A 16,570-nucleotide genomic window follows, 5' to 3' on the forward strand; every position below is an offset into this window, starting at 1 on the left:
TGCCTGCCCACCCCTCTCCCTCTCGCTTGCTTTGTTTCACCCTTTTTTCCTGTGTCGTGTGTGTGTGTGTGAACGTGAGACAGTGTCGGTGGTTTTGTCTGGAGGACTGGAGGGTGCTATATCTGGTGCCAACGGCGCTGATATTGGTGGCAATACTGTTGCCAATAATGATACCGATGACGGCGATTATGATGATGATGGAGGTGATGGTGGAGATGCTGCTGCTGCCGATCGCGACGCGACGTTGATAACGCGCCGCACTCGCTGCGGGTCGTCGGCTTTGACGGTTCACGAGCGGACAGGTGCAGAAACGGGTGGGAGCCGTCCTTCACGCCTGTTATCAGTGCGGCAACGGTGGGTCGGTGCGGGTATCTATGCTATCTCATGACAAAGATGTCGCTCTCCGGCACGGCAGTACAGATCGCGCGCATTGTCCCGCGTGGTCGCTCGATGGGTGTTGTGGAGTTTCTTTCTTCTTCCTTTTCGTTTTCCTTGTGGTCGATGCTGCCCGTTCGAAAGTTGTCTAACGATGTTGCTACCGGCCTCGGCCGGGCGTTTTGCTGGTGAAGATGAAGTTAGATTGCCAAAATACAACAAGTTGTCGATGCGTGCTGGATGTATGACCTATTGTAGGACAGCAGGTTTCGTCATCAGTTTTGGCTTCTTTCCTTCTCTTGTCCGTACTGCAACCGATCCTGAAATTAGCAAAACAGACGAAAATAATGGAAAAGGTAAATGAACAGCTAGTGGTCATCACACCCAACGTTTGGAAGACACTTGCTAAAGGTGAATAGGAAATTACAATAAGGATAATGCAGCCTAACGTGGAATATTTTAATTACTTTACGCATTAGCAACATTCCAAAGTAACCATCGGTAATTGGAATTGAAAACAGGCATTATTTTCCGTTACTTTAAGGGCTTTATCAACAAAGCTCTTCAACGTTTCAAAATTAAATCCTTTCGGCTGGTGTCTTCGTAAGAGTAAAAATATGCTAACGATAATTAGTAGCCATTCACTTGTGTTATATTTTCCACTCGTCCTCTTACCGATAAATTCTCTTTTAAAGGCTGCAGAAGAGATGCAATCATTAATTAGTAAAAAATGATTCAATAAACAATACTCACTATCAGTAATGGACAATAAACCCAAATAAGAATAAAAAAAGTTTTAAAAATGTTGTAGAAACGAATTGCACTGCTGACCGGAAATGAGAGCATACACAACAGATAGAGTGCATGGCCGCTGTCGTCGGGCTCACAGTAAAAAACGATCATCTTTGGCCATTTGGCTGCACATCGATCGGGCAGTAGATAGATGCATGCAGTTTGAAATGTTGCCAAGTATTGAGTTTCGAGACAATTATGAGTACATTCCTCACAAGTCTCGGATTATACCATCGTGGTTGACCGGCATAATCTCCCAAGGCGCAGATTGACGTATGTCATCATCGTTAAAAGGAAGAACAATCAAAACCGATTTGCATCAATTTGTCGAACACATTTTCGGTACACGAACAAGCCAAACGATCGGCTTTCGGTCGTCCCAACAGATATTGAGGCGATCGATTACATCTTGAAATCCCCATTATGCAACGTGTGTTACACGAGCGGTTGGCGAGGGGTGAAATGAAAGGACGATCGTGAGAGCATACGTAACCGTAATTGGCCAATAATATTCTTATCGGAAAAGATAACCTTCCAGAGTTTTTTTTTCCTATCTTCTTACAGATGGACGAAATTGAATGACACTTTCTAGAAACTGTTGCACAACTTTACGTTCTATCTTATAATGGAAAAAATGGTTAATATCATTATGATTGTCGTTGATAAGGGTTTACCTGTTCTGCGAAATTTTTTGCTGCTTCTATAGCCAGATGTTATTCATAAGAAATTGATCATTTTGCCATTCCTTGTTTTGGTCATGAAAGTTGAAATATTCTTTGAACCCTCTTATTGCCAAACCCATGTGGCCGACTATTACTCATCCATATGGTTGGGACGATAAGTTTTGGTCGTGATGGTATGGGGGATAAAAATCACAATCTGCATGACGCAAGCGAGAAAATAAAACAATAATTTTAGCGAGGAAAGCTCGCTGGCCCGCGATCGAATATGGAAATCGGTCATAAATGTGTTTCCTCCTTCGTAAATTATTTGCGTTTTCAACGCGTTCGTAAACATGTACACACCACCTTCGACTAGTGCAAACCGAACCGACGCAAGTACGCCAACGAATTATGATTAATGCACCTACCGAAATGGCGTAGAAAAATGGGAAGAAATCAAATGTACCTAACGCACCGGCAAGCAAATGGAAGGTGATTTCCGGTCCACCGGTTGGTTCCGGTGGGTCGTTCGTCCGCGGGGAAGGCCTAAAAGGTGACGCACTTTCTCGACCAGCGTTGCGTGCTTGTTCGTAGTGTTCGGGAAGGGTCGGCGGGTGACCTTTTTCAGCTTTTCTATTTGCTCTATTTGTTCACCCCAATCGATCGATTGTGCGCGGTGGTGTGTTGGTGGAGTGCCGCTTTGATATGACTAGGTCCTGAGACATACACACACACTCACGCTGGATGTGTCTTCCGCTGGCTCGGTTGGTCCTGATTTTTCCGGTTCCGATCGATATCGTCGCCACGCGCCTGTAGGTTGAGGCTGTTAAACGACGGACGACGGATGGTGGACGGACGACACTTCCGGTGCTCCCGTTTCGTTCGGCTAAGGGAAATCGTGTTTTGTTGATGCAAGTATGAGGTATTTCGATGGTTTTGCTTCGAGTAGTCGGTATGCCCGTGGATCCTGTTTCTGGTTTCTGTGATGAATTTCTGCCGCTTTTATCAACTCTTGTCAATCACACAAAAACCGTACGCGGGAAGCAGGTATTTTGCATGATTTCAAGGGATTGCGGCATGCAGTATGGTAGTTTTTTTATGACACGTCGCAAATAAAGATGCTAAATTCTTCAACGATTAGTCACTACATCTCCTCAGGGTGTTCCGGGTTGACAGGGAGGGTGTAGTGGTCCCCGCCACGAGCACTGTTACACTCACAGGCACATACGCACGGTCGGTTCAATTGCGAACCGGGTTACCTTCATCCAACGAGCGTCGGCTTACTATCATAAAAGGAATTTTGTTCACTTCTCCAGTCCGACTACGGTCATGCGGTTCGCCGAAGAAGATTACAGATGACAAATCGTGGGCAGCTGTTGTTACAGCTTCATTTGGTTTGCACTAGTCACAACAGGGTCGGCCACCGGATCCACATACACACACGTGGTCTGAAGCACACTTTTCCCGGTGGCGTAATTTTCTTCCTAGTGCTGCTTTTTTCGCTAAACCTTGACACTTTTTCGGCGAACGGCATCGGTGAACGAAGCGCAACTCAACCACACGACCGCACAATTCTTCTAGCTACGACTAAGAAAAGATGCTGATTTTACTCGTCGTGCAAATTGACACGTCTAGAGGATGGGTGAGTGGGTAGGGCGGTTTGCGCGGCTGACGTTTTCACGCGTTATTCCCCTCGGCCCGCTGCCTTTTCTTCACTCCGAATCCGAAACGAGGAGCACTAGCGCTAGAAGAAGCGCCACTTTTGCCAACTTCCGTGTGTGCTGTTGCTAGCGCCACTGACTGATAAACTTCACGCCACCGTGGACAGCGAAGAAAAACTTTTCCCTGCTATCTAGGATCAATCGATTGATTTTCCTTTACGGGATGGCACATTTAACTGCACTGCAGCACTGGAAGTGGACAACACCTCATCTGCAACACTACACGACACACCATACGGTGAAATTGGTAGCGGTTTGGACGTGCTGGCTTCACAATATTACACCGCCAAGTGCAAACCAACGTTGAATGTTGCGATGGCCGTCGGAAAACACGCGAAAAATCTCACACTTCAACCACGGCAGAATCGCGCACGGCGCAGCTGTCAAGAAGTGTCATAGTGTTGGCAGAATCGAGATTCGGAAGATTCGAAGATTCGATCCCTAGACGGATTCTAAAGACTCGAATCCCATTTGACGGATTCTAAAGATTTCAATCCAATCTGACAGATTCTAACGATTTAGATCAATGTGTATAAATTAGAAGGTGAAGTCGTCCAGTGTAAAATGACATATCATGACTTGACATAACACTTTTGGGGTATTCATGTGGGTTTTGAGGGGGGATATCGGAGAAGGATTGGGGGTAAAAGAGTAAATGAGGCCCCGGCCGCCATGTTTTCGATCGTGGCTACACCTCTTGTGGACGTTTAAACTGAATGTATGCAATTGGTGATACAATAATTCGTTAAATTCAACCTACGAGTATTTGAACCGTAGTGTGTACCGTTAATTTCGGCTACGCAATCAACCTAGGGGTGCGGTATGAGGGGGGCCCACGGGCCCCCCTTATTTCTCAAAACTATAACAAACTCTCTTTTTCGGTAGACCTAGCGCAGTCCGCTCGCTTCGCTCGCTGCGGGCGCGCCGCCGTTTCCAAATCATTTCTTCAGCTAAACTCATTGTTTCATGCTGTCCACCATCTGTGGTATAGTTTACTTGTTAGTAACTTAACATGTAAAAGTATATTAATCCGCATTCAACCTCCACTGGGTGATTAATTTAAACCGTTATGTTCTTTTAAGCGAACCGTTAGCGTTCAAAAATTCGAAACGAATGCATGTGTCGCGCTTTGCATAGCTTCAGGCGCTTAATGTGAACCAGCAGGAAGAGGAGAATCTAGCCCGGGGCCTCATTTACTCTTTTACCGCTCTATATTTCTGCTCTGTTTGTACTTCCCACCGCCAATTACCATTGGTTGATAATGTGGTGCCACTATCCAGAACAGAAAGGGACCCATCTACAGCGCGATGTGTAGATACTATTAGTTCTTTTCGTACAGCCATGTCCACCAGTTGTCCTCATTTACGCGCGCGTGTCTCAAAACTATGTAGACTCATTCATTCTATTAAGTTAAATTAGATAATAAAAATAAAAGTCCCTGTTCATTTTTTCACTTATCATCATCATAATCAAAGACCATGTTGACAAATGTAATACTACGGACTCAAAAACTACAACATTTACTAAAGACATTGCAAGCACAGCGTCAGACTGTCCGCGTCACGAATACGGCGCATAGGCGTTTGAACTCTCTAAGATTTTACGCTTGTTTAATCTCTCTCACCATCCTGTTGTACCATTGTACTCCTTTGAAAAACAACGAATTTCGTGCGTTTCCAGACAGAGAGCCGGGAAATCTTAACTCACCGGCATTACGTGTGTGAGTCCTAACTACTATCCTTTCCCCCAAATACGTTGGTACCTGGCCTTTCAAAGTTTTGTACACAAAGACCACAGTTCCAAAGGAACACTATCCGCTGCTTGGACTGTTCCGAGCATTTATTGGATTGGGATTCGGATTTGGGGATTCGGTTTACCCACCACTACAAACGAAGCTGCGCGCCAAACTGGCATCAACAAGCTTCAAAAACCTTGGTCACAACTGGAAATAATGGCTAAAGTAACTAATTTCTCAATAACTTTTTAGTGGCTTGGCCAATTTTAGCGCCAGACCCCTTAAATGAAAGGCACTATGTTAGTACTTTAAAAACAAAGCAGTTCCACATTTTGGAAATCTGATAAAAGTTGTATATTTCGTGCAAATTGTACGTGATCGATTCCATTATTCAATTCAAAAAACACCATCGGCAAACAAAAGTGAAATGATCGATTACCATGTGACTCTACGGTTGACTACTCTGTTAGCTACAACCATTGATGACTGTTAGCTACTACCATCGAAAGTAATATGCTAAATAAAATTTAGAGAACAACATTACGAGAAGAAATCGAACACAAGAGAAAAGCATGGCGCAGGCTACTTTGTAAAACTTCCATAAGTACTCGAGGAGTGCAGTGAAAAATATGAAATAAGCATGCTCTAAAAGCTACTCTACAGTTTTATACTATGCTTACCGATTTATGATTAATACAACGAGTTTGATTTCAAGTTGATGCACTATCGCGACTTAAATCCTATCCTATTTGTCTCTTATCTTGATTAAAAAATCCTGTTCCACTACCTAACGGACGTAGTTTAAACTTTGTCGCAATGAGCGATACAAAAATGCATTGAATAACTTTAATCAAACGCCACATTTTAACCCAAATTGATAGTAATTGATGAATAATCGATAATTTTGTTTGATGCTAGAATACAATATCAACTTTTCAGGAAAAACATATAATCACTGACCTTTTGAAAGCATGCTATATCTACGGCTTACGTGCTGAAGAGTCAAGAAAACTTTCATGGACATAATTTTGCCTGGCGACGAGTTTCTATAAGCAGCAGAACTTATACCCTTCACACGTCAGAGTCATCTGACACCCCCATGGTCTAATCTTATAATGCACCTCACCTTATAGGCTTTCGGATTCAACTGACCTTTCTCACAGCTCGTCGGAAAGTTTCGGAGGAGTTTCCTCGTAACGAACAACGTTTGTTTAAACGCTCAACTATTTATTTTATTCACAGCTCTACACCGTACCGTATCTACTGCCTGTTGCGTCATGTACATCTGGAGAAACATGTAACAATGGTCGAAAGGAGCCACGTGACTGTTGACAAAGTTGGCGACCTTTCCGATTGAACGGTTTTGAACGTCTACCGTCACTTCCACACCTTCCTTCGAATGCAAAGTATCCCTTAGCAACATAATGTTTCTTCCCTTGCAAGGATGAATGATACTGCACCGAACTCGTTCTGCCTAGAGAGCTTCCGCTCCCGCTCGTGACATTTCCGGTGCTTCGCAAGGGCATTCGACTGGACAAAGGTTTTCGGACATTCGGTGCACTTGTGCGGCCGCAGACCGCTGTGAATGAGCGAATGACGCAGCAGATCGTACCTTTCCTTAAACGTCTTGGGACAGGCAGCGCACCGATGCGGCCGCTCGTCGCTGTGCGTCTTCCGGTGGCGAATGAGCACGTGTTTCTCGGCGAACGTTTTTCCGCACTGATCGCACCCAAAAGGTCGCTCGTTCGAGTGGCTGCGAACGTGCGTCTTCAGGGCGTGCAGCCGTACGAACTGTTTCCCGCACAGGCCACAGGAGTGCGGCCGGACCGCGGCGTGCAGATGTCGGTGACTCGAGAGGGCACTAGGTTGCGTGAAAACACGACCGCACGTCTCACATTTCAGACCGGGTCCGGTGCGATCGTGTAACTTCCGGTGCGCGGACAGTGTCGACGAGAGACCGAACGTCTTCGAGCAAACTTCACACCGGAACGGCTTTTCACCGGTATGCACCCGCAGGTGACACTTGAGGGCGAGTTTCCGTGAGAATTGCTTGCCACAGTGTTGACAACGCAGGACGGCTGCCGAGGGATCACTGTGGCGACGTTTAGTGGCATTTGCTTCGAGATGATTATGATTGGTGTCAACTATCTCTGCACTACACGACTCACACCTTTCCGGACACCGAATGTCATCTTCTGCCGGCGACGACGATGGCTTCCGGGGGTTTACTCGGGGCGAAAACAGTTTTCCACACAGTTCACACACTTCTGTTCGGTCCCGTGTTGGTGGCCTTTGGTATGGGTTCCCAAAAGAATCGCCTTCGGCAAAGGAAAAGAGAATAGGGGCATCATTTTCCACGTCACTTCCGTCGGCCGGTAGTTGATGGCTTATCGCCATTTCCTGTTTCAAGGTAGAGATAAATGTGATCCATCATTTTATTTGGTTTTGGGTGTTGATGTGATTTTCCAGGCCTTACCTCAAACAATGAGATGTCCGAGAATGTATGACTAACTTCGCTGGCATGTCCCGAGTCCTGGTCACTTGCATCGAGCTCTGACGAAGGGGTTCTGAAAAACAAAGTAACAAAAGATAATGAAAAGGCCGATGCATAAGGAATTAGGGTTTAAAAGTTTTTGATATTTTAGATTTCTAGAGAGGAAGGCATTCACTTTTAGGAAACATTCATTTTAAACTACCTCGTTGGGGTCCTATATTTGAACTGCAGGCACACAAAGTACTAATATTGCAAAGTAAAGCCCCAACACGTGTTGTTTGACTTCTTTTGCATTGAACCTTGAGTTCTGGTTGAAACTATACAACAAATATTCCACAAACTTGATTTTATATAATTGTCTGTAATATAAACTATACAAACAACGCTAGTCATACCAAATATGGTTAGGACATTGTAGCGGTTCTAAAATAATGAGGTTGCCTCAAGGTTCATCTCATATGTTTTTGTGTCGATTAGAAACACATTAATGTAATATTTATCTGTAATGCAGAAACAAATGAAATATATAATACAGCAGTGCAGTAAAGCTAGCCGCTCTTTTCCGAGCTTTTTTAAGCTTGTTTGATCTGCAAACGACTAGGGTACTGGCACCAATGGTGGCGCATTTAATCATGTAACTAACAATATAATATAATTTATAGTTTTCAAAAACATTATATTTCTATACTTATACAGATTACGATTGAAGCACGATTATTCTTCTGAAAAGTATGTAGTATATTCACCGAAATCATAAAAATACATGATAACAAAGCATTTATTTTTTCCTAGCCGGACCAAAACATTGAAAAGACTGAAGTCGAAATATAGACTGTAATGTATTTTCCAATCCAATATATTACAGAACGGCTAAATTACTCAATGACCAATTCATTGTCTTGATGCTAGACCAATGCATTGGTCTCTCATAAATTCTTAAAGAATCCAGCATACTTCTTCTTCTTCTTCTTCTTCTTCTTCTTCTTCTTGGCGTAACGACCTCTTGGTCATGCCTGGCCGTTAAGGGCTTACGAGACTTGTTTCCCTGTTGTACGTGGATACTCAGTCCTCTCGTACAGGGAAGGGTCCGGTCTCGGTTGGGATTCGAACCCCAGCATACTAGCACAACCTATTTGGAATTTGGAAAACATGAATTTTGGAGCCTCTATATTACGGAGAGCGAAGGTTTATATAGTGAACACTCCGTACAAGATTAAACAACAGTTCATACTAGGACAAGTGACGTTATTGTATTAATTTCGTTGAAGAGCTAAGATTTTATTCCACTAAAATCACTATTGGTACTAGTACTACTATGGGATCACTTACCCTACTACTTAGTAAAATTTGGTTTTATATGTTTTTGGTTTTTAAATGTACGTCTCCATCACTACGCTTGCTTACGCTAAAAACCGAATGAATGATAAAGAATGTGCTAGAGGGTGTACACATAAAAACACATTTAAAAATAGGTTCATAATTTTACGATAGACATTGACGCCACATATTGCCCACAAAGTTGCAAATTCCCCAATTTACCATAGTTTCTTTTAAATTATGTGCTCTGTTCCATTCCCGAATTAACCAATATTTGGATTGTTTCGTTAAAACAAAGCCAACCAAAAAAAAAAACCGTAAGGTCTTACCAAATGTAGAAAAACGAAAACAGTAGAAATAAATTATTTCTTTCAAAAGCTCAAGAAAACACTTCCGACGACAACACAACATGTTGGAAAATAACATGTTGTTGAAAATGTAGTTTCAACCTTTTATAATCTATTCGGAAAAACTTCTCATTCAAATGAGAAAACAAATCATTCTATTGATTAGGTGAAAATTGAAGATATCGGCAATATTACACTTAATTTTGACTAAAAACTATTGGGAGTTGTATTCACAGGTTCGGATGTTCGACTTTGAGCTTCCGACAATCATGTGTCTGCAAAATGCTTGTACTGAAACATAAACGTCATACACTTTACACTATAAACCATAAACGATTAGTTTACACCTTTATGGACACTATAAATTAGGAACTGGATTTTTTTATTCTAATTAAACTATTTTCATGTAAAACTTGTTAGTAATGAATGAAAAGAGAACCAGTCAAACATTTAGAACACATGAACATGATCTTGAAATGCGATAAATTTATACATGACTGATTTTACGCATTTCCATTAAAACGGTAACTGTAAACTGTATATTATACTGTAAACTGTATAATAACTGTAAAGAATAGATTCCTTTGAGTTCACTTATTCTTAATCTACTAAAACATAATTTTATCCGAGCGTGCACTTCAATACACTCCAATGCCGACGGGACGAGTTTCTTTGCTATATTCTCTACTCACAAGATGCCCGGACAGAAAATCAAGTCAAGCGCCCAACGGACGCATAATCACTTCGACTAACAACCGTATCAGTGGCTTCCGTGGCCAACACCGCAGCAAACTGAGCAAAACCGAATTATCCTTGGCACTGTCGGCGAGGATGATGCGCCGTGAAAAGGAGATACATATCTACGCCACCATGTTGGCCCATTTCTTTTTTATTTTGTTCTATTCCCTTCCACCCCATCCGAGCGTCCGTTAGTTCCGATTGGTCGATAACTCGGCGCGCCGATGATAGTCGATGGCGGAAAAACGGAACGGTAACGCCCCTTTTAGGGTGCCTTGTTTCTTTCGGACGGTTCTATTTTTAACGTGCCCGAAATTTGGTTGCCGAGCAACGGCAAGGATCGTGAGCGTTTGATGCAGTGGTTTCCAAACCATGTTGGGGAATTCTCCCACTGACTGGAGGGATTACCAGCAACATCGTTTTTTATTTTCCAAACCCAAACGGTACCGATAAGGATCTTTGTGATGTTGGTTTTTAATTTGATTACCGTCGGCACGGATTTCCAGTGCAAATACGGGAAGCCGTATGAGACCAGCCCATTTCGACGATTTTTCTGCAACGAAAACATGAAAAGTGTACACGGATTGAAGGGTATGGTTTGAAGCACGTTGAAGCACGTCGACATTTGGTAAATTGAAGAATACTTTGTGGCAGCGTTCCCTTCGTCGATAATATATTTTGTTTTACAACTAAGATCTGGAGAATTGAAAACAGTTTAATAATATTTAGAAAACAGTTATACAAACAAAGAGAATGATAAACTGTTTCACCTGGGAAAACTCGAATTGAGCTTGATCTCTTGCTATACGAAACAAATGACTTTGGCTGATATAACGCTGAGAAGTTTCCTGAAAAACATTTCAGTCAGTTTTGAACTTTTTTATCCATTCAACATTTCCTACACAACACAAGTTATTTTAAAAACAATAATAACCTTCAAAGTTTAATTTTTGTGACGAAGCTTTGTACAAACGTTTATGAACTATTATAAAGCTATTGCGGAAAATTCCTTTTACGAAACGATTTCCATCATGTCACGTTTTAAAGCCTTTTATGACTGACTATTAAGAATGATTTTTTTTAGTATGAGAAACTTTCGTATTTGTTGTTGTTTTCTTTGTAAAAAGTTGAAATGAAAATGAAAAGGGCCAAAATAACATATTTTTGAACAGTTGTTGTTGAGTAAGATAGATAAAAAACGCATACTCACGTTTTTCCTAATGCTATTTTTACTTTTCAGTATTTTTACTTTTATGAATGTATAGAATGAAATTTAATATAACAAAATAAGTGTTTTCCAAAACAAAAAGTAAACTAACCTTTCGTCTACCCTTTTTCGCAGCTGATTAGAATTTCATCCGTCGGCCTTGCGAACATTCATAATTAAACATGAATTACCCACGATTCACCAGCAAAACGCATTCGCGATTCTGGGAGTGCGACCGTAAAAAGCGGACCGATGTTTATACGGTACAGAAACTTTTCGTTGCGGTACATTTCCGGATCCGCGGAACCGGAGTAAATACTGGCATTACACGCGGCGGCATTGTCCTTTTCGACCGGGAGGTCCCCCACTCGGAATAAAATTATGTTATCCATAATGCACCGCGTGGACACGGTTTCGAGTTGCACCGTTTCCAGCTGAAGCCGGAGCGGTTCGCACAGATCCAAGGTTTCTTCCGGAACCGTGCCTACGCAAATAGTGATAATTAGCGGTGCGACCGCGGGTTGGTTCGGAAATAGCGATTGTTTTTCTTGCCTCGCTTCCGCTATTATTGTTCGAGCAATTCCACGGTTGCGCAACTCATTAAATATGCAGACACCGAACTTTCTCGACGAGCCCAGGAGAAGGTCACGTCGGGGCTGAAGAAGGGATTTGTGTTTGTGGCATCGTCATTAGATTGGCCGTAACAAGTTTCTTCTTTATAGACACACAATGGAAACGGGGTATTTTTTGTGTGTGTATTTACATCATCTTTTAATTAACCGAATCGAGACAGTTTGATTTGAGTTGCAATAATTTACTTCATAAAATAGTGGTATAATTTATGTATTTACACATGTTTTATGTGTTATCGCAAAATATTTTCACAACGGTTCGAATCTTGAACCGTGTAACGTTGAGTTCGATTATTCTTCCCCCCTCATTGGGTTTGTATTTGAGGGGTTTCAAATTTTAATAAATTTTCGATGTTTCCTGAAATGCAAAAGGCAAAAGAGGGATAACAACGGATGCGGTAAGATGGAAGAAATTTTATCGAAGGAAGCAGATACGACGGGATATTATTTTTTTTCGATTTTCTACGTAATTTTCAAGAGTTTGTTTTTTGTATAAAGTAATAGGCAAATATAAGTAGGTGAAAGGTTAATCATTTTCATGAGACTTTTGGCGGCTAATTAAATAAGTTCATGGTGTTGCTCGCAACGGAAGAAGCCTACAAACGATCAGATTATTGGCAATCTGTAACAATTCATATTTTTTTAAGTGTGAACGAACGAATTGGTAAGCCTTCTAATTAACTTCTAGTTAACACGATTTTTCTTACGAGGGTGAGAAAAATTTGTGGATTATATTCCATTCCTTTGCATGAACTAAAAAAAATATTATAAAAGTGTATGCTCCAAGGAGTTATTATTTTCTTATCGTAATTAACAACAACAAAATGATGAAAGAATGTTTCTGGCTAATAATTTAAAAGGATTTTGTCAAACGATTTTTTTTTATTATATTTCGATTTTACACTGATTGTAGAATTGCTCTTTCCTCTTATTAATATCACTAAGTTTCAATCTGTTTTAACATTCTTTACATAATACGTTCTTTTGACAACAACTTTAAGCTTCAGAAGCTTTTATGTTCTATGTACAAAAGTGTAGCTTCTATATACAAAATTGTTTGCAAACATAATGCAATTGTTTACAACATAATTCAATCGATTTTATTTACGTTTGAAATGAAATACCTTCGATCAATCTTAAGTTTTCAAATTAAATCTGCTAATGTTTTCCTTTAGCCACGCATACTGCTCCTAAACAAACTTTTTAAAACTGGTCAAATATGTTGTCCCTAAAGCAAACAGCTTGAAACAAGAAAGCAATGGATTGAGTTAAGACAATTCACTCCGCAAATTGTGCAAACTTTCTTCGGCTCCGTCTTCGAGGTCATTAAAAATGTAACGAGCAACGAAACTCTCCCATACACTCGATTCGATTGTTTCCGATATTCGAGCAAACATTCCCTCGATTGTCTCACCGTCGGTTGGTCGCTGGTTGGGCCATTTTCCTTTCCCCCAGTTCGCTCGGGAAAGCCGTGATTGAGTTTGTTGGAAAGTTTTGTTTATAATGTACCCGTTTTGCTTGCCGGTATTGGCTTCTCCCGGTCCTTGGGCAATTGTCCATCCGCTGGGCGAAGGGGTTTCGGGAGGGAAGTTCTGAAAAGTGTTCCGAACAAAAGCGCACGAGTGGCCCGCAGCCGGAAGGCCAGCGAAGGATGAATGTTTCATAAACGTGACCGTCGTGAGGAGCGAGGACTCGAGCAGAGTAAGGATTACGATCCAAGCAGAACAAGTCTTTCGTTGCATGAAAAATTAGAGCGATGCAACAGCACCAGAACGGTTAAGACCTGAAACCATTGGGTATCAGCAGGACATTTCAGAACATTCAAACTGCTACCAATGGTGCTTGTTTTTCATACTCGCTCCCCCGAATTCACGCATAAGCGGAAAATTTTGGAACAAAAACACTCACAATGGAAGCCAGAGGTCTCGTACGGGTTCGCAAAGGGCAACGAAAGAAGAATGTGGCCGTTAAATTGCTCTTTTACACTCAGATCGGTTTCGCCGGCTTAATGAACCATGCGAGTAATAAGCTTTAAAGATTAGCAGTTTTTCACTTATGTAGCAATAACGCGATGAATCGTTTAGATTCCTATGAAATGCTCGTTTTTCCGTTCTAAATTTCAAAGATTTTTTATCTTCTTACATCTAGAGACATCAATTAACTGAAAAACAAGATAGAACTAAACATTTTTTACATTATCGATGTTTCGATTGTATGGCAGGAACATGAAGCTTTTTTTATATCATCCCTACGAGTTAACTACCACAACAATATTAGCTAAAACAACATTTTAAACAATATGTAGAAGTCCTAAAACTGAATTTCTGAATGTTAAAGATTATTTGTTTATCATAAAACAGACAACCAGTTTAAACATTCTAGTAATAAAGTCAAAGACCGATCAATCATATATTAAATTTTCATTTGCATCGATCTATTAGTAATCTGATAGAAAAAAGTGATGAAGAGTGAGGATGTGAAAAATTGATTCCAGAAAAAAAAATCACATAAGTGCACGATACTGGTTTCACAAGGTAGAACAATAAAAATATCGCGAAGCCTTTGAATCGTAGACACAAAATGCTCACATTACCCATAAGTTTTTCGTAGTTTTCAATTTGTTGTGCCTTATTACGTGTGCTTGAATGTAATGCGAAAAAACAAAATTACATGCCCGCGTATTTATGGATTCATGTGTTATTTTTTCACTATCCGAACTAAGGGATTGTTTCCATTACGATATTTTTATTGCGAGGTGCTTCATTACGTATTCATATGCTTAACTGGGAAGCCAATGGAGATAGATTGAAATTCACATCCTCCGCTGTGCCAGAGGGTTTTTTTTGCTTTATGTATTCAGAGAAGAAGATCCATTCACTTGAATTCGAATAATATAACATCAATCAGCTTCGCATGGTTTGTCTATTTGTGTGCTGATTGAGATGTTTACCTTGCGGAAACCTTTCAAACGCTTTTCGAAGCGATTGGGAAAACGTTTACCATTGGATCGTTCCCTTTCCCATCGATGTTGAAAACGTTTGGGATTTATAACCCCATTTCCGACTGAAACGAGATCTGTTACGTGAGTTTCAGAACAGGAACCCCAACTACTTCCAACTACTACTAATCCGCACTCTGTTTGCCTGCCAGTGTTGGCCGCAAATAAGTAGTTTACTGTTGCCGAAAAGATTTGCTCATGCCAGCGGGTTAAAGGCTGGTGGGCTTTGTCAACGCTTGCGTTTTATTTATCAACCACAAATTGTTCGAACGTAATGTTTTAATCCTTTCCGTAGGGGGATCCACCGAAAACTCCAGCGCTGGATCCCCCGGTCCTTGGCATAAGAAGCTCAGAATTTTTGGATGAAAAGGAGCTACAATCGTTGGATGGAGCATGCGGAGCGTACTTACGTGCATTTGGATGGTTTCCGGTATGGTAGAACTGCTGATTCCATCGCACCTAGTAGGTTCGTTTGGGGCAAATTTAGCGAATGGTCCACCATGGCTGGTTCGTGCGATGAGAGCAGCATTGTGCTGCAGCTGGACTCGTTGAGGAGGATTGAACGAATGCTGATGTCCAGCTCTCGTTCATCGATGTCAAAGTTGAAGCTGTATGAGAAAAGTATTTCTTGAGGTCATAGAGATTGGTGTGGGAAGGGATAATATTCTGTCTAATACAGAGGTACAATAGCATTCCTTTGACGTTTTCATTGATCTTTTATCATCTCTTGGTGATGTTGCTACCAACAAATCACAAGTCATTTCAATTTGACGTATTCTTTTTTCATGGAGTGTTTTATGAAGATTTATTTACAGAACAGTTAAGTGTGAACAAAAAAAAGTAATGAAGTTTCCAGGAGATAGTTTCGAAACAACTAAAATTTGTTTTTCTTGTTTAGTTAAAATATGCAGTAATGTGTATCATAGACATAATATATTATTATCTTTTATGTATTTAAAAATTTAAACTGGGGCTCGTTATTTTTAAAATAACAGATGCGTTTATAGCGCAAAGCTTAATGTTCTTCATAACCCTTTTAGGACCACATTGAGTTCGTCCTATTCTGTTTTTTTAACCTCATAGTTTTTCTAGTTACGTGAGGTTTTGTTTTCCTTTTTTTCATAAAATAGACGCGATAGATATGACCATGGCAGAAGGTCTCTATTTTCCGGTTCAATAAAACCCTCTGTGTCAAGCTTCAATGCAAACATATTACCGAGCGACACATCTCTATTCTCACTTTATAGGAATCCATCTGTTCCACGGAAGGACGCAACGCCAAATCACAGCATTCGCCACTCCGTAATCGAATCAGTGCCAGGATATCATCTTACAGACGTCCTCGGAAAAAGGAAGGACCAAATTGACCGATCTCGAGGGGTGAATGGGAACGAATTGGTTCTCCCTCAACCGAAAATGCCTCGGACGTACGACAGGGCAAATACCATCGCCTAGCACCCGGAAGTCATCAAACTCTCGACAATTAGTTGACACAATGGCGTGGTAGGAAAAATAAACAGTAATCTACTTACATGTCAATGTCCCAGTCCAT

General features: G+C 41.2%; 1 protein-coding gene across 1 annotated transcript; it reads right to left on the reverse strand.

Annotated features, from left to right (window-relative positions):
• Positions 1 to 6,698: 6,698 nt before the first annotated feature.
• LOC131267959 (zinc finger protein 501-like) lies at positions 6,699 to 16,570 on the reverse strand. Its single transcript, XM_058270784.1, has 4 exons — positions 16,551 to 16,570; positions 15,429 to 15,626; positions 7,762 to 7,852; positions 6,699 to 7,685 (listed from the first exon to the last, which is right to left on the reverse strand). Exons 1-4 carry the CDS (start codon positions 16,568 to 16,570, stop codon positions 6,699 to 6,701), a joined length of 1,296 nt encoding a protein of 431 aa, XP_058126767.1.

This window comes from Anopheles coustani, chromosome 3, assembly GCF_943734705.1.
Source record: "Anopheles coustani chromosome 3, idAnoCousDA_361_x.2, whole genome shotgun sequence".
In the NCBI taxonomy this organism is placed as follows: domain Eukaryota; kingdom Metazoa; phylum Arthropoda; class Insecta; order Diptera; family Culicidae; genus Anopheles; species Anopheles coustani.

Excerpts from the sequence above, each read along its gene's own strand:
- LOC131267959 (XM_058270784.1), bottom strand. The coding sequence starts at position 16,570 with ATGGACTGGGACATTGACAT. Across the intron at positions 15,627-16,550 it reads ATGGACTGGGACATTGACAT|CTTCAACTTTGACATCGATG; the intron begins GTAAGTAGATTA and ends TTTCTCATACAG. Across the intron at positions 7,853-15,428 it reads CGGAAACCATCCAAATGCAC|AACCCCTTCGTCAGAGCTCG; the intron begins GTAAGTACGCTC and ends TTTGTTTTTCAG.